The sequence below is a fragment of the Eumetopias jubatus genome, unplaced genomic scaffold (genome assembly GCF_037043125.1).
Source record: "Eumetopias jubatus isolate StellerSeaLion01/CBP00866 unplaced genomic scaffold, mEumJub1_p1.0 scaffold_5, whole genome shotgun sequence".
Taxonomy (NCBI): domain Eukaryota; kingdom Metazoa; phylum Chordata; class Mammalia; order Carnivora; family Otariidae; genus Eumetopias; species Eumetopias jubatus.
Window position 1 is genome coordinate 35,568,806 of NW_028274811.1, and position 24,144 is coordinate 35,592,949.

General features: G+C 41.2%; 1 protein-coding gene across 12 annotated transcripts in view; it reads left to right on the forward strand.

Annotated features, from left to right (window-relative positions):
- Nucleotides 1-24,144, forward strand: part of ARHGAP26 (Rho GTPase activating protein 26) — a 452,567-nt gene that overhangs the window by 139,759 nt on the left and 288,664 nt on the right. For all 12 annotated transcript variants that reach the window (XR_015768163.1, XR_015768164.1, XR_015768165.1 and 9 more), the window contains 3 exons: nt 1,594-1,694; nt 6,488-6,582; nt 23,622-23,700. Coding sequence is in view for 9 of the 12 variants with exons in the window: in XM_088023297.1 (XP_087879423.1) it covers nt 1,594-1,694; nt 6,488-6,582; nt 23,622-23,700 (275 nt within the window). In the remaining 3 variants the exon portion in view is untranslated. The remainder of the gene's footprint in view (nt 1-1,593; nt 1,695-6,487; nt 6,583-23,621; nt 23,701-24,144) is intronic.

Consider the following 24,144-nt stretch of genomic DNA (forward strand, 5'->3'; position numbering starts at 1 on the left):
CCGGTGATTAGATTCAGGTTAGGCATCCCTTGTCAAATCCTACATAAGTAGTAACATTTGTGTTCTTATCTGGGTACCACATCTAGCAGCACAGGATGGCCATCTGCCCCTCAGTGGTGATGTTAATTTTGGTCACTCATTCAAAGTATCATTTGGTGTATCCACTGTACAGTCACTATTCTTCCCTTGTAGCTCATTAGCAGTGTATGGGGAGACCCCTTAAGACCATATCTTTGTCATCAAGCTTTGCTAGAGTTAGCATCCACTGGCAGTTCTTGCCTAAACGGATGGTTACTGTGATGGTTGTAAAATGGTGATTTCTCAGCTCTGTCAGTCTTCCACATTTATTAGTTAATGTACTGCAAGGAAGTGACTGCCCTCCCCTCCTCATTCTCTTCTCTCGTTTCTTATCCATCCATCCATCCATCCATCCATCCATCCATCTTCTTATTGTCAGGATGGACTTAAGGATTTCTGTTCTATTCAGTAGGCTAAATCCAAGTCCAGTACTGTTCTTATTTGTTTGGATGCTCAAATGATTTAAGATACAGAACTTTAGGAATCTTTGTGTTGTGCTATCCTTGGAATTTTTTCTCTGAGTCACAAAAATAAATTAGAATGGTTGGTATTTTTGTCTTTGATGCTTCAATGTAGACACTTACTGTGTTGCTTTTTACTTTTTTCATTTCCTAAGTGATATTCCACATTTGCTATGGGCACTGATACCCTGAAAAATAACTACTAAATCTTTGTTAAATCTCATGTTACTACTTAAAAAAAAACACACACACAACAACAAAAAAACATTTCTGCTCTGTGATCTCTTTAAGCATCTAAGGCTAGTGTTGATTGAGGACCTTGGAGGCTAATAATGCTGATTATGCCTTCTTCCTCTAATAATATTTTGTTACTCAAGATAAAGTAGTTGGCCAAACACCAGATAAAATCAGGATTTGACTGAAGGGCATCTCCCTCTTTCCTGAGGGATAATATTGAGGGACAGACTCCTTAGATTACATTTGGGTATTTATAGTTACTTCCATTTACATCTTTGTGTCAGAGTTTGCCTGATCTGCTTTTCAGGTCATCTTGAGTTCTGGTAAAGTACAGATTAGGGGTTTGGCAGTAGGTCAGAACCTCTGTATGTCTTTGCAGAGAGTTGCAGAGCAGCTGTGTGGGAAGCATGAAGTCATCACACCAGATGGGAACAGTGACAGGCACTTTGAGGAGCTTTTCTGTGTTCTTTCCTCAGTCATCTTACTTATGTCAGGGGAGAAGGGAACTTGAAGTGGAGATTGATGATGGGAAAGAGAATTAATTTCCCCAGGGAACCTTTACTTCCCTTATATTTTAAGACCCATTGGATGCAGCATTTAGTGGGAAACAGTCTTCCTTGGTCCCTGGGGAAAGCCCTGGGTCAATTCCATTTCCAGCCTGTGGGATCAGATTTCTGCCTGTTCCAGTCTAGCTGGTGGAGATTACATTGCCCCTAGAAACAGTTTAAGGGTAGGTGAGCACTGTGGGTTGTGGGTTGTGTGTGTTTCCAGCATGTGTTCAACACAGAGATGTTTCATGGGAAATACTACCTTGCAGGTCACTTTGGAACTTCTTGGGTGAAGCACTACTGTACATATCAACGGGATTCCAAACAAATCACCATGGTACCATTTGACCAAAAGTCAGGAGGAAAGGGGGTGAGTTCATTTTTTAAATTCCATGCTTGATTTGCTTGGCTAACATAGGATGGTTATAATGCATATGTATAGCAACACCTTCAATGTGTCACTGTCATTTTTTTTGTTTTTTAAGGTTTTTTTTTTTTTTTTACTGAAGTATAATTAGCATACAGTATTAAATTTGGCTTCAGGTATACAGTATAATGACTCAACAATTGTATACATTACTCAGTGCTCATCACAGTAAGTGGACTTTTAAACTCCTTAATCTATTCCACTCACCCCCCCACTCACCTCCCCTCTGGCAACCATCAGTTTGTTCTCTATATTTAAGAGTCTGTTTTTTTTGTCTATCTGGTTTTTCTTTTTCTTTGTTCATTTGTTTCTTAAATTGCACATTTAAATGAAATCATGTGGTATTTGTCTTACTCTGTCTGACCTATTTTACTTAGCATTATACCCTCTAGGTCCATCCATGTTGTTGCAAGTGGGAATACCTTGTTTTTTTCATGGCTGAATAATACTCCTTTATATATATATCCCAGTTTCATTCTTTTGCATTAGGCTGACCAGTTTTTCCAGCTCCATTTGTTGAAGAAGACTGTGTTTTCCCCATTGTATATTCTTGCCTCCTTTGTTGTAGATTAATAGATCGTATAGGTGTGGATTTATCCGTGGATTCTCTATCCTGTTCCATGGAGCTGTAAGTCTGGTTTTGTGCCAGAACCATACTGTTTTGATCACTACAGCTTTGTAGTGTATCTGGAAATCTGGGACTGTGATATCTCCAACTTTGTTCTTCTTTTGCAAGATTGCTTTGCTGTAGTTTTCCTTACTTTTACACAATAGTTCTAGGAGGAAGAGTACCGTAGACGATAACTATAGCAAGGTGAGTATTCTTAGCTTTAAGTTCTATTAGGAACTGCAACTAAGAAAGATTCTTGTATTTCACATATATACAATATTAAGTATGTCAAATGTGTTTAGATGCTAGAAATTCCTGGATGGCCTTGTCCTGTGAAACTGATGGATATCACTCTTACTTGATACAAAGAGGGCTGCAAGCTAATGGTTTGGGTGTCCTGATTATCTGTTGCTGTGTAATAGATCACCCAAAAACTTAGCAACTTTTTTTTTTCCTTAAGATTTTATTTATTTATTTATGTGAGAGAGAGAGAGCAGGAGCAGGGGGAGAGGGAGAGAGGCAGAGGGAGAGGCAGAGGGAGAGGGACAAGCAGACTTCCCACTGAGTGGGGAGCCTGACACAGGGCTTGATCCCAGGACCCCGAGATCATGACCTGAGCTAAAGTCAGATATTTAACCAACTGAACCACCCAGGTGCCCAAACTTGCCAACTTTTAAAACAACACCAGTCATTTTAGTATTTCTCACAGTTTCTGTGGGTCAGGAATTGGGTGAGCATTTGGATGGGTGCTTTGGGCTCAGGATTTCTCAGGGGGTTCCAATCAGATGGTAGCAGGAGATGGAACAGTGAGGGTTTGAAGCAGCTGAAGGCTGGTCAGCCATGACTCTCTTTGTTTCTCCTGATCTTCCTCCCCTTCCCTCTTTCCCACCTGCTCTGTATAGTCTCAGGGCCTGTCCATCTGGTTTCTCAATGGGAGATAGTTTGGATTTTCTCACAGCATGGTGGCCTCAGGGCAGCTAAAGAGGTCAAGAGTGAATATTCCAGCAGTGAAAGCAGAGACTGCATGTAGCCTTAGAAGTCATACAGCTCTGTTGGTTGAAGCAGTCCTAAAAGCCCCCCAAGCCCACCCAGTTTCATGGGGAGAGGATGCAGACCAGCCTCTTGAAGGGAGGAATATTACAGTTACATGAAGAATGTGTAGGATAGAAATACTCTTGCAGCCAGCTCTGATCATAGGCCCTGCAGGTCACTGCTGTAGAGCTCCCCACTGTGCTCTAGCCTGTCTCCCTTCCTCTGGGCTTGCTAGCTGCAGCCTGAGTGCATTTCCTCTTCTGGTGGTGTGTCTTTTCTCTCTGGCTCTTCTTAATATCTTCTTTTTTTCCTTTTGGCATTCTACATTTCATTATGATGGTCTTATGTATGATTTTTTTTTCATTCTGTTGTGCTTGGGAATTTGGGGTCTTTCTGTATTTGGCGATGGGTGTCTTTTAGTAACTTTGGGAAATCTTACCATTTATCACTTTGAATTTTGCCTCTTCCCCGTATCTCCTTCTGGACATAACTTCTTTGGAAGATAGCTAAATATTTTTAACAGAAGCATTTATATTTTTCATCTGTTTGTATCTCTGGATTCCATACTACATAATTTCTTTGATTCTATGTTTAAATAATTTTTAAGCTGTATCTAGTATGTTGATGAATTAGTCCCCAGTAAGCATTCCATCTCTGGTACTCTCCATGGTGCACTGTGGTGCAGTGTGTGTGTGTGTGTGTGTGTGTGTGTGTGTGTGTGTGTGTGTGTGTTTATGGGGGCATTACAGAGGCTAAGAGCATCAGCTTTGAAATTAGACTGCCCGGCTGTGTGTGTGTGTGTGTGTGTGTGTGTGTGTGTGTGTGTGTGTGTGTTTATGGGGGCATTACAGAGGCTAAGAGCATCAGCTTTGAAATTAGACTGCCCGGCTTAGTAATGTTAGATGCATCTGTCATTACTTGGCTACTCTATCAGGCTGCCCCTTTGCTCTGTACCGCTTCAGTTTTTCTTCCTTGGCTTGCTTTTACTTAGTCCACAATACAGGAATTTATCAGCATCTCTTTTCCTTCTATGTATTACAAAAGAATACACCAAAGCTCTTTTAATGTTTCAGGAGTGGAATAATGTCAGGAAAACAACATTGTTTAAATATAGAAACATAAAGAAATTTATGGAGTCGGAAGAGATATTAAACATTAATCACTAGCTGTTCCCTAGTTTTTATACAAAGGCAATAGTTAGACTTGCTCCCTTGGGTTGAGCCATGGTCCTTTTCCAGTCCTGTCTTTCTAGAAATGAGCATCACTAAATTATTCTCTCACACAGTCTTTATTTTGGGGCTTTTGACCTTGTGCTTTCCTAAACCTTAAAAGAAGAACTCTTGTGTTTGGTCTTATCCCACTGGAAAGTGAATGACAGAGACCAGTTATGGTGGATGTTTGGGACTCCCATGTCTTCAGTGAGTTAATAGTAAACACATCACTGCATTGTTAAGAAGTTTATATGAATTAGTATATATACTCTTGGAAGAGAGCTTCACACACAATGAGTTCTGTATTAGGAGCTTGATAGTACAATAATTAATTTTCCTAATAATTCCTTAAATTTATTTTATGTTTTTCTAAGTCCATGTATTGTCTACATTATCCAGTTTGATCCAGTTTTCTCCTTCATAAAGGAAGAAATCGAGGTCTAGAGAGAGAAAATGATTTATAAAGCCATACAACTGATGAGTTACAGAGTCAGTACTCAGAGCCTGATTCTGGAGTCTGCATCTCTTAAATTGGAAGTTGCTGCTGCTAGTAATAGTAACAAGAATAGAAAAATATATAAAATAGTGGCTCTCCCTGACATCACTGTTTCCTCAGCTTTCTGGAGGAGATGTCATCTCAGTTTGTGTGGGAGAATCATGTGACATCTTTCTATATGATATATGTGTTTGTAGAGAGCTCTCCTAGGAGGTGGAGGTAGACTTAACATAGGTAATAGGGTGGGTTTTTTTTTCTCTCTAACATGCTTTTTCACTTCCCTTTCCTTCACTTTGCTGTCCATTTCATTTGATTATTTTCCTGTAAAAGTACCTGCTTTTCTCTTAGCTTCCGGCAAGGATATGTGAGCAGATTTGTTCCATCATCTTGGAGAGTAGACCCTGTGTGTGGTGAAAGAGAATTCCCCTGTATCCTAACCTCTGAGATGAGGCAGCTCTCTCTGTGTGAGGTCTGGAGCAGTCCAAAGGTGACCTTGTCCCTTCCCTTGCTTGAAACCCTTCATTATTTTTCCTGTGCTCTCAGGCTATGGACCACAGTGTGCATGATCTGGCTCTTGATTCCCTCAGACTCTTTCATGCCAATTTGCCTTTCACTCTGGGGTTGGACCATATTGGCTAGCTTTCAATTCCTCCCAGGCTCCGTGGACCCTGACCACAGGACCTTTCTACCTGCTGTTCTCCAGCCCCTAAAAAACACAGTAGATGTAAGGCTTGTGAATATAAACCATCTCTTGCTAGGTCTTCTGTATTTTGTGTGGTATTGTGATACTGGGGGGTGGTTGAAAAAGTGAAGGCAGTGAAACGTAGAAACTCATCTGGTTTAACCCTTATCAGCCCTGCAAATTAGGGGCACCTGGGTGGCTCAGTCAGTTGTGTCCAACTCTTGGTTTTGGCTCAGGTCATGATCTCAGGGTCATGAGATCAAGCCCCCCGTCGGGCACTGTGCTCAGTGAGGAGTCTGCTTGTGCCTCTCCCTCCCTCTTGGCCAGTCTGCTTTCGTGTGCATGCTCTCTCAAATAAATTAATTAAAAACAAACCCAGCAAATTAAACCTGTTTCAGACATTATCAACAAGAGTTTATGTAGCATGGGTTGATGCTGTACCATCATGATGTGCTAGAACTTAATTAAAACTAGAGATGTTTGGCTTGAAGTATAACTTGGTTTATAGGTTTTTAGCTGCGTGAGGCTCGTGGCTGAGGGAAGGTTTTTGATCAACATTCCATCTTCCTGTGGGTCATGAACACTCAGGCTTGAGAAGATGGAATAATCACTTCTGTTGATGTGGCACATTTGTGGTTTGCTGGAGAGGCACATAGCATAGCCCATGTTCAGGCCTCATCTTGATAGTGTGTGTGCTCTCAACAGGGAGAAGATGAATCCGTCACCCTGAAATCCTGCACCCGGCGGAAAACAGACTCTATCGAGAAGAGGTTTTGCTTTGACGTAGAAGCAGTAGACAGGTGAGTAGCTGTTACACTTTGCTCAGGAACAGATATTACTAAATTTGGATTTTTTACCTTTTCCATTCAGTCAGGGCTTTTCTGTCCTTGATCTCACCCTACCCCTCCTTTTCCAAATACTCAGTTTGGAATAGACCTCAGGCCAGTTGCTGGTCTGCAAGGATCAGCATAGCTTTTCCCCTCTTGTAGGTTCAGTGATGAGCCTCTGGTTTGGTTTGCTTTAACATTAGGGCTTTCCTGAGAAGTAATGTGTGTTATCTTAGGAGGTTGAGTAGATGTTTAAAGAAAACTGCTTAGCGTGATTATATGAACTGTTTGAGATTTTTTACTTTAAAAATATTTAATTTTTTAAATTTAAAAAGTGGTCCAAAAGGAATGGGTAAAGTGAAGGACGGAACAAGTTGTACTCATTTAAAAAAAGATAGCTTTTAGTTGTAGCATTTCACCTACCACTGTGTGTATGCACCAGGAAAGACAGCAAACCACTTGTAAAATCACTTTTTGCAGAGGGAGCTGCATGTTGTAGTCCTCAATATTTATGGAGTCTCATTAAGTTGTACCATTTCATCGTGTTAAGCTAGTTTGACAACATTCCAATTTTTTGAAACACTGTACTTGGCAACAGGTTAATTCCTTGAGTGAAAGCCACGTGTTAAGTCTATTTGTGCTGTCTGTTCAAGATCAGCAGTGCCAGCATTAAAGATCCTTAAATCTCAGCATGATTCTCCTGTAATGCCATTTCTCCCTTTATTCCAACACACACACACACACACACACACACACACACACACACACACACACACACACACACACACACACCCCACTTTGTGAAGTCAATACTTCTGCCCTAGAAGATGGAAAGACTGAGTGAGTACCTGCTGGGGTGTTGGCAGGTTTGGAATGCCTTCTTGTGCCTTCTTGTGCCCTGATGTTTCCCTGCACTGTGACTACTGGAGGCTGCTCGAGCTCCCGTAGAGGGAGCGTGCCCTTCTGCTTTAATCAGGAATTCATGGAAACTACCTCATCCCTTTGGCACTTAGTCATTATACCTTGGACTCTCAAGTTAGGCAGCCGGGGTCTAAATTTGGACTTTGCTGCTTCGTAGCCATGTGACTTTCAGCTATAACTACTTAATCTCTCAGGGCCTCGATTTCCTTATCTGGAAAATGGAGATAGTAATAGTACCTAGTTCCTAGAATTCTAAGGATTCAAGGAGATAATGCACGTAAAATGCTTGACAGGGAGGCAAATAATAAATGCTTAGCAAGTGTTAGCTGTTACTTGTTAATTAGCTTGTCCTGCACATTCACCAGACTTGATTATTTTGTAAGGTTAGACTCTAAATGTTGAGAAGTAAGCATAATTTGTAAAGAAAAGAGAGTACCCCAGTTCTTCACCATGTTTGGGGATGTGGGAGGGTAATAGGGAAGGAGTGCGTGAGGACATAGGTTGAACTAGGGTAGCATAGGGGAATTGCAAAATGCCTGCCTCACACCAAAATTGGTTATTCTTAGTTTTAAACAGGTCCTAACTCAGGATGCTTTAAGTACCTGTATGCGTCTCTGTTCTCAGTGTGGAATCTAAGGGAATTCATATTGTTGGCATCCATGAAAGAGGTGGAGAAGACATGTATGTTTAAAAGCAGAGTTGTTTGATGCTTGTCAACTGTTTCTAGAGACTATTGTCTCTTTGTATGGTTATTTGGGAGAAGGTGTTGCCTCACACTGCAGCTGTCCCTTACTTGAAAACCAGTTCAGAGATGATTTCTGAAGCTGAATCGTTTCCTGTTTTCTTCCTCAGAAGTTTTCCCAGAAGTTTTAGAGAGTTGCTTTTTAGGCAATTAAAACTCAATGTGGTGCCTCTGTCTCATTTCCACCTTGCAAATACTTCCTACCATCTTTCCCCTTGATTATACCCTTCAGAGCTTTGCAAGTCCCAATTATAAGCTGAGAGTGAATGTGTCACATTGAACATACTGAGTGGGTTTGGGAAGTGGATTTCTCCTAAGTTGCTCTCTCTGGTTCCCTGGGGATGACACGGAGGGGTTTCAGTAGGGGTTCAGAAAGAGGCTGCTAAATTTCCTCTTGGTAAGCAGGAAGTGAGTAGCCAGTTCTGTTGTATTGCTTGTATTTTAAATTTTCTGTATATTGTGGTGGTGGGACACCTTAAAAACCTTTCTGTCTGGGGAGAAACTGTCCCTTCCAGAGCTAGCTAATTCTTAGAGATCAAAGGGCACAGCCTGGAGGGTGCCATTGACATGCAAATTAACCAACCCAGAACCAGACCTCCTCCACCAGGCCCTTAATCCCCAGGAGGCAATATTCCTCTGCTTTTTATCATCTGAGGTCCAGGCACCAGGCAAGGAGGGCCACTCCTGTAGCTTAGAACCCCCTGAAATTATTCTAGCCAATAAACTGTTGACCCTACCCTGCTTTGCCTTTCCCTTGGAAATTCCAATAAGAGCCACCACCTAGGCTCTCCCATCACTTCTGCTACTCTCACAAGTAGCCCCATGGGTGCTGGCTCTTTCCCACATGGCCCTGTTAGGTATGCCATGTGTGCATCCTGTTTCTAGGACCTGGGAGTTTAAGAAACTTTGTTTTCTGAGCTTGAGTGTCTTCTGTGTCTCCTGTCTGTCACCTAAAATAACACAGAACATGTATGAAACACTTCTCTGTTTTTTATATAGGTCATTATCTTTGATCTCAAAGACTAGGTTACAGTTGGGCAGCATTTTTCCTTATCTGTCTCCTGTTTTGACTTAGTGTCTTTCTGCATTTTTCTTACCCATCCAGGAAGGGACTAAGGAGAGAAGGAAAAGCATTTCCATGGGTTCATTGGCAACATTCCTGGGAACTCTGCCCAGAGAGTCCCCTCCTCTGGAAGATTCCTACACCTTGGTTTTTCTCCAGTGTGCTTTAGCAAGGAATTGATTCCTGCGGCCTTTCCAACCTGTGCCTTACCCAGATTTCGCAGCTGTACCTGAATGGCTAGAGACGTAGAGGGACAAAATGCAAGTGTAGCACCTAGGAAATGTGGAAGTAAAAGAGGAAATGGTTATATTTATAAATGTTTATGTAGTGGCTATTAATGTTTTACTGTATTAAGGTACACATACATGCTAAAGTAGTATTTTTTGACTTAGAATATGTGATATGGTGGGTTTTTAGGGTTATTCTGAATACTTATATCTTTTAGATTTAGTGCTGATATTTTATGTTATTTTTTAACAGAGGCTATAGTCTTTAGGAAGTGATATTCCAGCAGGTCAATATTTTTGAGTTGATTACATCAGCATGTTTTACTGTGTGGTGAGAACCACCTGCACTCAGCATCCACAGGGGTGCTTGTTAGAACTACAGCTTCTTGGCCCTGCCCCAGACCTACACAGTCCGTCTGACTCTCCTGGAGGGAGACTCTGAAATTCATTTTTGGAACAGGCTCTTCATTTGTCCTTTATTCTCACTAATAATTGGTGCATTAAACACCATGCCTATCACAATACAGATTTTTCAGAGTATAAAAAACGTTTCCTTATTAAAAACATTGTAACAAGGAACAACAGTAAAACAAAACAAACTCAAAAAACTGAGGCTTCTTTATGCAGGAGCTTAATTCTTACCCACATGGAGAAGAGTATAGCCAGTAGAAAAGGTGATTGCCAGCCTCTGATAACAGAGGACCAGGAAAAAAGCAAGAGCAGAAACTGTGGTAAAACTCACTTCTTAAGTTAAAGGTGGTGGAGGGGTGAAGGAAGCAGCAGTAAGAGAACACTTTCTAGAAGCTGAAAGCTGTTCATACATTCTCATGTTATCCTCACTACAGTCCAAGGAGGATTGTGCTCCAATTAGTCCACGTTACTGGTGAGGAATCTGTAGTTCAGAGGTGTGAGTCTTCTCCCCGGGCTCAGGAGGGATTTGAACTGAGGTGCATGGGCGCTCACCACAGGGCACCTTGCTGCCTCAAAACTGAGGATATGTTATAAACGTTTCCAGTGTTAAGCCCAGGGCTGTCGGTACTTGGGTTTCAGAGATACCACTGAGTGTTCAACTTGCTGGATGTGAAATCTGAGAAGTGCTTTCTCACTATAATCACTTGCACGTGGCATCATAAACAAATGGATGAACTAACGCTGCAAGCTAGCTTCTGTTCTTATATTTACTGCCTTGTGACTTCCAGAAAATCCTCCCATGGCTAACAGTTTAAAGAGGCAGTGCAGATAGAGCACAGACACCAGCATGTCGCATACAGGTGTCCCATGAATGCTGCTTTTTGGGGGTACACCTCTTCTCCCTTTTATTTTTAAGGTGACACTCATTTCTGTTTCTCTAGGGAGACTAGCATGAGCCAGAAAGCAACTGTGTCATTTATCAGTTGATTTCATTGTATCCCAGTGCATTGCTGTTTATTTGTTCCTCCTGAAATCCTGATGAAAAGGGGTTAATCTCTGACATTTATGTTCTAAAGGAAGAAGTGCTGTGAGTCTTTGACCCATGAACAAGCTGGAAATCAAATTAACTGTTAATTCAGAGGTATGAGATTTAGATCCATAGTTCTTGAATTTTGTGTCCGAGGTTCTCTGTAAACTGAATACATTTCAGAAATCTACTTTTAATTCTTGTATCTAATTGCTTTTCTTTTGATATCTCTACTAGGCCTATAGTCTCTTCTCAGTATCTCACACCCTTCTATAGTAACTTTACATAATTACCTAATTCCACATATCATATCTTATCTGTCCCTTATTCTCCAGTGCCTTTCTTTGATTCCTTTTCTCAGAACTAGTTTTGGGGGGCTTCAGACCCGAAAATTTGTTGAAGACCACTGGACTATTCTGAGTAAATATGTCACAGGCTGATGTTTTATGTCTTTGGTTTTCCTTCAAAAGGGTTTTATCGTTACCAACATTGAAAAGTTAACGTTAGTAGAAACTCTTGTGTCTTTCTTCAGTTCCAAAGTGAAAAGTTGTTTAGGTCAAGATATGATGTCCATTAAATCAGTGTGATACTGCTTTGAATTTACCTTCTGTTTTTGTTTTTAAATTCACTTTCAGGACTCTAGCATTAAGACTATTATAGGGCTTTAAATGAGTGTATACAACTTGGAGTAGTTGTAGGATGTTGCCACAATATGGTACAAAGAGGAGTATTTTCTTACTTTCTTAGAAGATGTTTAAGAGTTGAATTGTGTATCCCTCAATTCATATCTTGAACTTCTGATCCCCAGTATCTAAAAATCAATATTATTTGGAAATAGGGTCTTTACAGAGGTCATCAAGTTAAAATTAGGTCATGACGGTAGGCCCTAATCCACTATGACTGATGTCCTTATAAAAAGGGGTAATTTGGATACCAAGTAGATATGTACCCAGGGAGAGCATCATGTGAACATGAAGGCAGAGATAGTAGTGATGTGTCTTCAAGCCAAAGAATACCGAAGACGGCTAGTAAACCCCCAGAAGCTAGGGCAGAGGCATGGAAAGGATTCTCCTTCACATACCTCAACGGGAACCCACCCTGCTAACTGCTTGCTCTTGAACTTCACAGCCTCTAGACCTGTGAGATGCTAAATTTCTGTTGTTGCTGTCACCCAGTTTCCAGTTTGTGGTACTCGGTTAAACCAGTACTAGCAGCAGCAATTCCCCTGACAGCCGTTTAGATGGATGTGCCAGCACACACTTGTTGAATAATCCCATTGGCAAGAAGCCTCACTTCACAAACAGAATATTGACATAAATTATCTTCCTTACTCTGGATACTCTTGATGGTAGCCTAAGCTTTCTTTAGTTTAAAAAAAAAAAAATCATTCTTTCTTATGTCTTAATACAGAAGCTTTCTTTGGTGTTTTTGTATTACCTTGCCATAGTACTGAGCACTTGAAGGTTTATATTTTATATTGGTTAATTGAATAAAGACTAGATTTATTATTTTTTTCCTTGAAGTATGTCACCTCATTTTGAGGGAGTTCATTGTAAAATTCGTGGGTAGAAATGGGATTCCATCTAAAAGTATCTATTAGTGGTAGTGGTATGTGAGTTACTGATACTTGCCAATCGGTGCCTCTCTTCAGTCACTCTGAATAATTAACTCCACCATGCAGCATCCTATGGAAATTAATGAGCAAAAGTAGAGAAAATATTTGTTCAAGCTAAAGGATCATGGTGGCAGTCTTCTCCCAGCATCTCTGGATTTGTTTAAAGAAATTTCTCACAGATGTAACACATGGATATTTTCTTCCATATGTTTTCCAGGAGGAGCCACTAAACCATATGGAAAATAATAGAAATAAAAGGCTTCGTTTTGATGCACTGAATCAATGTAGTCTCTTGAGGGGTGGTGTTTATACTTGGGGAAAGGAAACAATTAGAATGCTTTATTTTTTCCAGGACTAGCTGACTCCAACAGAAGTCCCTACATTTGAAGACATTATGTGGAGTACTACACGCCCCATTCCCGGCATTGGCATGGGGGCCAAGACAAGCAATAGTCTTTACCTTCACGGAGTTTGCTTTTGGCTTTAGAATGAGCAGACACAAATGCATACACGTACACATTCATGCAACTAAAGTATAAACTGGGATGTTGAGTGTTTCAGCAAACTTGGAGGACCAGAAAGCCGTAGGACAAATGTAACAAACACAGCAGGGACTTAATCCTTCTGTTCTTACAGGGATTGATGGCATGACTGGAATACTCTGAATCCATTCCTTCTCTCCTTCCCTCCCTCCCTCATTGATGAAGCATAACTGCATGCCACAGATTTTACCAACAGTGGAGATTGAAAGTTTAATGAAGCACTATGAATCTACTGGGCTTTCCTTCTTAAAAGCTGTCACCTCACTTTGCTTTCAAACTAAACCTGAAGTCCTCCTAGTGCAAGCTTCCCACGAATAGGTAAAGCAAGACGGCTTTTCCTCTGACCAGCACCAACCTGATGTGCCACACCCACCATCAACTCTTCTGTCGTTCTACTGTATGTCCTGTGCATTTGCACAGTATATGAGCTTTTCGTGGTAGTGGTTGGCTGGTTGTTAAATTAGGTAGGTTCTGTATACCTCTGTTCAACTCTAAATTTGTGTGTCTGGTCATTTGCTTCCAGAGGCATAGCAACATCATTTTCTACAGTTTATAATACAGTACCTTGTGCATGTGGTTGTTTATTTTGTTTCTTATGGACATGTAATTTTTGAGTTAGACTATTTGTTCTTATCTTTGGGACTTTGGTGAACTATTTTGTAAGATACTACAGGAGCTTAATCATATTGGATGCTATCTAAATTAAAACTTGAGCAAATACTCAGATAATCTGCATTCCAGTATAGGTAGGATGAAAAAAATTCCACGAAAATGAAAGGTTGGTTAAAGTAAGAATAGTGGAGGCTTGGAAGATTTACGAATCTGAGAGTCGGTGCGACTCTGGGCAAGGGCTAATCATACCTCCCTTGTAGGATTGTTTTGAAGATGGAATATGATAATACTCCTTCCTGATGCAGTCCTGTGTTGGAGAAAGTTGTGCTTTTGAATTTTTTGTCTCTACTCCAGTACCTGGGAATTCATTGTTCTTATATTGAAACTTTGCTTTGGTGGATGTTTCTTTGAACCTGTTTTTTTTTTCCTTTTTGATGTTGTTCCTTTTCCTACAGTGTAATGATTTTTCAAGTCCTCTATAAACTAAGAGTGAATACAGGTTTATTAAATGTATATGTGCAAAGGGGCTGCTAGGGGAAGCTTCCGTTTTCAAATTATGTATGTGGTAACACACTATTTGTATGTATCTCCTATATAAGGTAAAAAGTTTTATGCCTTTCTTTATGATTTATTATCTCAAAAGGGAACTGTACCAAGTTAAAATAATACTGTTGCTTCTAATTTGGTATGTGTTATGTGTGTATGCACTTGTTTGTATGTGTTGGTGAGGTTGTGTGAGTGTAGGATGGTATGTGTTTTCCAAAAAGGATCACATTATGTAACAGACTTGCTGCAGTGCTCAACCTCTAGATGGCAGTTTTGTATATTTATTAGTAACTATTAAGGTCTAGTTGAAAATCAGCTGTCCTTTATACGTCAACAATTAGGAGTCAGTGTGTGTGTGGGGGGATGGCTAGACAAGAAATGATGTGAATTACTCCTTAAAGAAAAGTATTCTAAATGATTCATTCTTTGTCTAGAAATTCCTTCCTCTCACCCTTTTGTGATGGATCATTTCATACCTGCTTCCCTGTAAAAGCAAGCATGCTCCAGTTAACCAAGCCTCTGTTTAAACATTACATTTTACCTTGCTTTTTAAATGAAAAGTGTCAGGCTCTTTGCTTCAGGGACGGCTTATTTCAGATGGTGAAGAAAACAGATGTGTGATTTTGGCTGTCCGATGGTGTGCTGAGCACCAGGCAGACCTGCCTTTCCCTCTTGGTGCAGGGTGCCTTTATCTTTTGCAACAGATGAATCTCTTTTTCCTGGTTTCAGACTTCCCCTCCCCGCCCCTCCCCTTCTCACCCCTGGTTTGAAATAATATTTGATTTTGCCTTTCCTGGTGGTTGGATTAGAGTGCTGGTCTCAGTATCACTGACATTTCAGACAGGAAATGGCTTTTCCTTCCTCAGAGGGTGTTCTGCTCTAACTTCCATACTTGGGTGGGAGTAAACTGTGTGTGTGGGGGGGAAGTATTGTGCTTTCTGGATTGCTTCTTGGCTCTCTGTAAAATAAGCCAGTTGAAAAGTTCTTGGAATCTTAAATATTCATGCAGTTTGAACTTGTCATCGAGTGGTCTTCTTCCTCTTCTTCTTTTTTGTAAATTAACTGAGAGAGTGTTTACTCTTTGACTCTGGTTTAAGTAAGAATGGGACATGGTGGCTCATGGCTTTTACGAAGGGAGACTGGGGCGACCTTATTTGTACTCCTTGGTCTGCATACTGAAATTTGTTTTGCTAATGGCAAATGCCAGTTTAGTAGCCAACTTCTAAGTATTAAATGAGCTTTTTAAAAAATCTAAACCAAAGTGTTGCTGTTAAATAAGATCTTGAGAGAGGAAACGAGTCCATCAGTAAACTCCACTTACTTACATTTCTATTCACTATGAGCTAGAAAAGTAAAAATAAAAAATTGATACATGAACTAATACATTTCTTGAATTAGACAATTTTTTCAGTTTGTTATCAATGGTAGTAACAAGTATTTTTGTTCTCCCTGAGTTTTGCTCATTTTGGCAATTAATAATGCTGTCTCTGGCTGCTGCTGTGTTAAAATTTGCTCTCTCCTGTATTCCCGGTACCTAGCGTCATGGCTGGCCCATAGTAGGCACTCAGTATATGTTTCTTTAAGGATAATGCAGCTTCATGTGCCAAAGATTTCTTTATTTGGGCTTCCTGGTGTTTTACGACAGCACTTTCCTTCAAAATAAAAATGTGGGAAATTATTTGATATGATTGGCAATATTTACTCTTGAGAGTATCATTACTGCTATGGTGCTCATTATTTTAGGACCTTTCCTCTCAAGAGGTTAATGCTGTAGGCTGTAATATGTTATAATTTATTCATTATTAGGATCAGATCCTTTCTAAATTGATGAGAACTCTGCTTCTGAAAACTTGTTAAGGTGTGTGTGTGTGTGTGTGTGTGTGTGTGTGTGTGTGAGAGAGAGAGAGAGAGAGAGAGAGAGAGAGCGAGTGCGCACAAGCTATGCTTCCTCTTTCTCCTTCCCTCCCCTTAAGGCTTAAGGAGCTGGTCACCATGGATCCCAGGGCCCATACACTGCATGCACATGGGGGCAGTACAGTATTGTGCTTACATATGGGCTTTGCTTCAGAGTCAGCTGACTGGGTTCAAGTTGACACTTTGCCGCGTACTAGTGGTATGACATTTTGCAAGTTTTTTAAAGAGGTATAATGCTAATACCTACTTTATAAGGTTATTTTGAAGAATAAACGATAAGGCAAGTAAAGTCCTTAGCACAGTGCTTAGCACATAGTAAATACTCAGTAAATATTAGTCACAGTTAATGGGCCACTAGTTTGCAGCTTCCGGTTTCTCGCTCAGTTTCTCTGTCTCTTACCTATAGCCTACTTATATCCTTCTCATGTGGAAGGATGTGTAATCACAGGGACCTTCAGTGGATCATTGTCTCGGTGCTGTAGAGTGGTGCGTATTTATAACTTTTTATCTCTGCGTATATTGATGTTGCCCTCCAGTGATGACACTGGGTCCTGAGTATTGGGAAAAAAGGGGAGGTAGCCCACGTTCCTCCTTTTTTGAAGAGCTGGAGATGCTCTGCTGAATTTGGCTGTGAAGTGAATCAAGAATACAAACATGCATTGCTGTTGGTTCTAATGCATCAGATGACTTTCTAATATGCCACCATAACTTGGGGTGGAGCTCAGGCAGAGATAGACAGAGACACTAGAAGTTGCAAACTGGTGGTCCACAGACATGTTTGGTTTGGCTGGAGTGGTGTTTGAACCAACATGCTGAAGTTGGAAAAATCTGTAAATCCCCCCTCTCCCTGTGCCAGATGTTTACAGAGCTGAGGGGTGGGTGCCTCCTTTAGGTGGGCCATCTACTCTCCACTTTGCTGCAGTCCCCACCATGCCCTGTTGTTTCACTGTGATGACGGGTGACCTCCGCCACTTTGCCTTGCCCTTGCACTGTTATTTTTCCCATAGAGGGGAAGTCCTCTTTTGTTCCTATGACTATCAAAAAGTAAATGTGCAAAAGAAAAAATAAAGGGCTGCATGTTATAAGGAAAATGACACTGAACCTATTTTCCTTGGGGCAATAAATAATCTTTTTATTCAATTTCACTCCTTTTGCTTACTTGCTGTTCTCTTTTGACGTTTGAGTCTGTAATCTCATAGACAAGAAAGCAATGTCATTCTCTAAGATTATTTGGCATGACTTTGGCCATATCTTTGTGTAAATGAAGATGTCCTGAACCTTGAACCCTAGTAAGATTGGGAACCTGTTTTCCCAGTAGCATTTTAGAAGCAAAGGACCACTCCCGTCCCCAGCACTTGTGCGGCTCTTTTCCACTGTGGATGGCAGCCTGTTCTCCATGCCTGCACCATCCCGTCTTCCTATATAAGCAACTTGACTCTTACATGTGCTGTTGTGCGGATGGAAGCTGGAGGACGAACTCTTGCCAACAGAAGACTTAGAGTCTTATGAATGAGTGACCCCTAGATCTTTGGATCTTTGGAGGTTGATTTAGAAAGACTAGTACTGTTAGATTGTGAGTGTTTGTTTCAGTGGGGTGGAGTCAGCAACAGCATTTCCTTGTCCAGTGGGAAGTGGTGGAGTTGCCAAGCCACTGAGATCACTATTGTTGACTCAGATTCAGGAATAAGATTAGATCAGGAGAGCTGTGGAGTGGCCCTGGAGTCAGGGCTGGTTGTGATTCTGCTTGCTCTCTGCTGCTGAGGAGGCTGTGAGCTGACATCGATGGGCCTCGCTCCTGGATGTGGCATAAAGGGTGCACTGTTTTCCACGGGCTCTTTCTGGAGGCCAGAGTTGAAGGGGATATGGTGCTGGGGCACGGTTTACCCTGTGACAAATGAGTAATTTTCTGCATTTCCTCCCCTATTGTGTGAGAGGTGGAGTGTCAGCTTAGAGAAAATTGCAGATACTTATTCACGGTTCTAAAGCTGATAAAGATAACAACACTAACCAAAGATTTATTCAGAGTCAAAATGAGGTGCCATATCTTACCTTGTATCTTAGGATTGAGCTCTAGAAAGGATTGCAAGTCCTTTGTTACTTCTCCCAACTAGTGGGCTCCTTGGCAAATTATCTAGAATTTGCTAAAGACCCCTTGTTTGTCATCAGTTATCTGACATTAATTCCAAAAGGGGGAAGTAGGCCACTTTGATGCTTTACTCAGGAGGAAGAAGGAAATGGCCATGATGTCAGAGCCTGTGTGTCAGTGCAGCCCCTGGCCTGGCTCCCTTTGTAGTAGAGGTGTGATTTTCAGTGCTGTGTGTGAGTGTGTCGGGGGTGGGGTCATGTGTATCAGAAGCACCTGTGGCTGGTTTCCTTTCCTTTTTAAACTATATACACCTGCCCTTCTTCCTCCGTAATTTTGATCCTCCTACACACTTGCCATCTTTTTCCCTCCACCTGCCCCAGTGATAACAACTAATTTTGGGAGCATTTACAGTGTGTCTGACACTTTGAAACACTTCATAAATATCTCGTTTAACCTTCACAATGACTCCTGGAAGTAGGTACTGTTTAAATCTGGTTTGTAAAGAAGAGTATAGAGTAGTTCAGTTACTCGTCCACTAGGCGCTTACACAGCTATGAAACACCAGTGTCAGGATAACTAGTGAGCGTAAGTTACTGATGACAAGGCCTATCTCTTCCGTATTTAAAAGGGTTTTTTTTTTTTTTATTGAGGTGTAATCACAGTAAGATGCACAAATCTTATGTCTGTATCTTTATGACTACCCCCCCCCCCCGCCCCTGTACCTATATAATCACCCAGATCAGGTTATAGAACATTGCTGTTACCTGAGGAGGTTTCCTTCCAGTCATCATCATACCTGTTCCCCCAAGATGAAGTCACTGTTCTGAATTCTGTCACCATAGATGACTTGGACTAGTGTTTGAACATGGTATCAGTGGACTCACTGTTAGTAGTTTGTGTCTGGATTCTTTCTTTCATTTCAAATATAAACAATTTATTCTCCTAGACGGACATTTGAGATTTTTGTTGTAAAGCTTGGCCGTTAAGAATAAAACAGCATTCTTGAATGTGTCTGTTGATGGACATATGCACTCATTTCTCTTGGATGTATGCATAGACGTAGAATTGCTAGGTCATACAGCAGGTGAGGTATATGTTTAGTTTTAGTAGATAACGTCAAAATGGTGTTATCAGTTCTGTTTCTAGCAGTGTATGAGAGTTCCACTAGCTCTGCATTCTTGCCAGTACTTGGTATTAGTGGTCTTCTGAATGCTCTCCATTTAATGGGTGTTTGTTCTATTTCATTGTGGTTTCATTTGCACTTCCTTGAAGAGCCATAATGTTGGGCCCTGTTTCTTATGTTTGTTGGCCATTTGTGTGTCCTTCATGAAGCACCTATTCATGTCTTTTATCCATTTTATTAATTAGGTTCATTTTTTTCTTATTTGTTGGCATTCTTTACATATTCTGGTTAAGAGTCTCACTGGAGATATAAACTACAACATCTCTTTCTCTGTAGTTTGCCTTTTCACTCTTTTAATGGTACCTTTTTATGAATGAAAATTATTCATTTTGGTGAAGCCTAATTTCCTCATATTTTTTCTTTATGATTACTGCTTTCAAATTTTATTTTTTTAAAGATTTTACTTATTTGTCTGAGAGAGAGCATGGGTGGGGGGAGGGGCAGGGGGAGAGGGGAAAGCAGACTCTCCACTGAGCAGGGAGCCTGATCTCAGGATCCTGAGCTGAAGGCGGATGCTTAACAGACTGAGCCACCCACATGCCCCCATGATTAGTGTTTTTTGTGTTCTTTTAAAAAACTCATCACCTTTCCATGTCTTGAGTATTTTGAGGCAGAAAAAATGTGGAGAATCACTGCTGTAGAAAGTGAGCCATAGTCACACTGGACATCATCATATTCTTTTTTGGATTGGCTGTTTGAATGGTGTTCTTGTTATGATCATATTTATGAAACACTTTAGGCTTTACAGAGCCCTTTATTGTTTGATCTTATTTGATACCATGCAGGAATTCTCTGTGGTACTTAGAGGAGGGCCTGATCCTTTTTGATGGCGGAGAACTTGGGTGTTCAATATCTGCTCTCTGTGGACTAGGGCACCTTGACATTTGCTGTGGTCTTGTTTGCAAGGATGAAGCAATAGACTGCTGGGTTGAGATTCTGGCTCTGTGACTGTAGACAAGGTACTTAACCTAGTTGAGCCTTGTTTTTTTTTTTTTTTTTTTATCTGCCCAATGGGATAATGAGAGTATACCTACCTCATGATGTAGTTGTCAGGATTAAATGAATTAATTTATATATAGTGCTTAGCACAGTATCTGACATACCCTCCTAGGTTATTATTATTATAGTTTTTATTCCATTATGATGTTTGATAGTATCATGATTCTTTGTAGAGCTAGAGAGAGCTCATTTACTCCAGTTCTCTTTCATTGTTTTATATTTTCCCTTTTTCATTGCATACTCCTCTCTGGAGAGTTCTATTTCTCTTTCCCCCTCTCCATTTTTGTTTTGAAAAGCCAGATGCATTTAAAACATGAACTAAGCTGATGCCCCTAGGAAAGTATGCTGTCTTACAGGGACTGACATGGAAAGTACAGAGTCATAGGGAGTTTTGCTTGCTTTATTTTGTTTTGAGGAATGGTGGCTAGTAGGGACATAGGGAGGGGGAATATGGAAAGAAACTTACTGCTTGATTCCAAAATAAAGTTGACTCTTTCACCTTGGTTCTTGGAAATTCACACATAAGAGATTTATGTAATTACGGTTTAAATTATAATGAAGGAACAGAAACTTGGAGCCGAAGGAGTGTTTTCTAGATGCCTAGAAAGGATAGTACTGTGATCCAGATATACGTACATGAGACTGAGAGAAAATTACCTGAACTTGGGGCGGGGGGGTGGGGGGTGATAGGATTAGAACTAAGCATATTAAATCCACTTTATTCAGTTCTGTACTACCCCCTCCTACAAAAAAGGGGAACAAAACCACATGTGGAAAAGAACTTACATTTTGATATTTCTTCTTGAAATGAAAACAAATCCTGTTGACTTTCCTGGTTACTAAGGCCAAGTGGCCTCTGAGTTTGTCTGAACTTCCTCTTTGTGGCTCAGGGTGGAAATCTCACACTGTGTGCCATGAAGTTGATGTGACATCTGCAGGGTCCCTAAAATCTTGGTATGCTAGGCAACTATTTTGGTCTCACTGTTTGCTGGTGAGCACCTAGCAGGAAATGAACTGGAGACTTGTTGGCTGCTTGACCCTAGTGTATACCAGAGAGTGTCTTTGCTCTTTAGTGTGGGGGGACAGGAAGGATAGGGTGGGGGCCTGTGGGCAGCCCAGGGCAGTGGGTCTCAGCCCTAACTGTGCATCAGGATCACCTGGGGAGTTGGTTAAGATCCAAGTTCCCAGGCCCAGCCCAGAAATTCAGATTCAGTAAGGTGGTTTCAGGTTGAGAATCTCCATTTTAAGGGAATGCCTGATTGTGAAGCTGGTGGTCCAGGCACAACACTTGGAGCAACACTCAAAGATTCAGGTCCAGGGACTTGAGAGTTGTGCAGTGGACTGCAGGTTCATAGACTTTTTCTCTCTAAGCCATTAAATCATTGCACTTGAGGTTGAAGAGTAGAATCAGTCTGCCATGCCTGCAAGCCAAGGATCAGCTCTGTAGAGCCATGACTGCCAGTAGTCTGCAGACAATGGGTCTGGTGTACTGCATGGGCTCATGGTGGGAAATGGGCATTTGGGTTTGAGAATGAGAATTTCTGAGAAGAGGAGGGAGGGCCCTGGCAGGGACTGTGGAGAAAAGGCTTACTGTATTTTCTGAGTCCTCTCTGTGTTAGGGTGCCACTGCTCAGGATCGCCTTCACAGGAAGGAATGCCTCTGGGGAATTAATGTCCTCAGGCTCAACACCTTCACTCATCCACCCGCATACCCAGCTACCACCACTATTGTCCACCTCCACCCGTACATACACACAACACATGCATACACACTTACACCACACCCCAGTGCCCCTCGAGTCCCCAACCCCCTTGTACTTATATGCTTACGTCTTTGGAAATGTTTTTCCTTAAGGGATATTGAGGGATAATCAATGAAAAGAAGCAGATGTAATATTTAAAATACGGTCAACATAAATAGATCTAGCATATTCAATGGAACTGTGGAAATAAGTCAGGACCAGTGATTATATGGGTCAGAATGAATAGACTCGTGCTGAACAGGGTATAGCCAGGCCCATATGTGTTTCATTACCATACTGTTCTGGGATCATTAATGGTACCACAGACTAAGATGGCAATAGGACTTCATTCTTGCTCAATGGACCTCTTAATTCCTTTTAGGCTTTCTCAAACTTTAAAGATGAGGATTTAAATCAGTAGTTCTTAACTTTTTGAGGGTTGCAGTCTTTTGTGATAATGGGTGAGGTTGAACTGTTAATACAGAAAAATATATATACATTTGGAGATGGAAGTGTGGTTTATAGACTCTCTTGGACCCATCTGTGGACCCTAAGAACTCCTGCTTTAATGAGCACAGAGGACTTTTAGCCCCATCTCCCAAGGACATTTTCATGGCTCAAGTCTCTATTTGTAGAGTGCCATCTGTAAGGGGAACTCAACAAATACCATTTGGTGTTGTATGCAAGCTTTCTGGAGGGTTTGTGTTCAGTTAGAAAGAGCAAGCAGATTTCAGTGAGAGGGTGAAAAGAGGTAATGCATGTAAAGAACTTATTACCTGACATGACAAGTATTCACTTAAAAAATGATATACATTTAATATAATTACAAAGCCAGTTACCTTCATAAAACATCTCCATGTCAAAAGGAGTTTAGAAGCCTTAGCTTAGAGGTTAGGAGACCAGGGTCCCCCCAGCTTGGTTGTTTCACCTCTTTTTAATCTTGAGTCCAGTAATTCTGTTCACTTGAATACGTACGAATTGCAGTCCTACTGTGAGTAAAATTCTCTGTTAGGCATTTTGGAGAATAGGAGTGAATAAGACCTCAAGAAACAAACAGGGTCTAAAGGAATCACTTTAATCATTTGTGTCCCTTAACAGTATGGTAATGAAACACACATGGGCCTGGCCATACCCTGTTCATGTCTGCTCTGTTTTTTCCTACCTCCCTGAGGGAGATGGGTTTATTGAGGAGCATTCGGAAGATGACTTTGCTTTCTGAGACTGGAAGGCAGCTCTGAAAAGCTGTGTGTGTGCCTGACTTCGTGTTGTTAATCCCAGCAACACCTCAGTCTGTTGTATGGGTGTTTCTTGAAGTTTCACCTTCGTCAAGATCTCTCTACCTGTGGCACTGGGTTCATGTCTGTCTCCTCCTTTCTCCACAGGCCAGGGGTTATCACCATGCAGGCGTTGTCGGAAGAGGACCGGAGGCTCTGGATGGAAGCCATGGATGGCCGGGAGCCTGTAAGTAACACTTCAGGGAAGTAGAACAGAAATATAGGCCGTGAGTTGTTTGTTGCTTCCCAAGTGCAGTGATTTTTGCTCTTGATCTAAAACCTTGGTTTCTCAAGACCAGTGTACCAGAGGGCATCTTTTACTCTTGAACTAACTTTCGTCGATAGTGATATTGCTTCTGTGTGGCTGCAGTCCCTGAGCTTTGGTCTCTCAGTCCTTCAGGCCTTTCAGGCTATGTGATACTCCCCTTGGCCAAGGCAACTGTAGTGTCCTTAGGTCTCTTATAGGAGGCAGTGTCTGGCTTACTGAATATTGATGTGTCCATGAAGTAGGATGCAAAGTGTTATCTCAAACCTGTTTGAGTAGGATAAATGATTCTAAAAGTGTATACAGATTATGTTGTGTTTTTTTCATCACTTTCTGGTTCAGCCTCCCCTTGCCATGGTAGCCCAC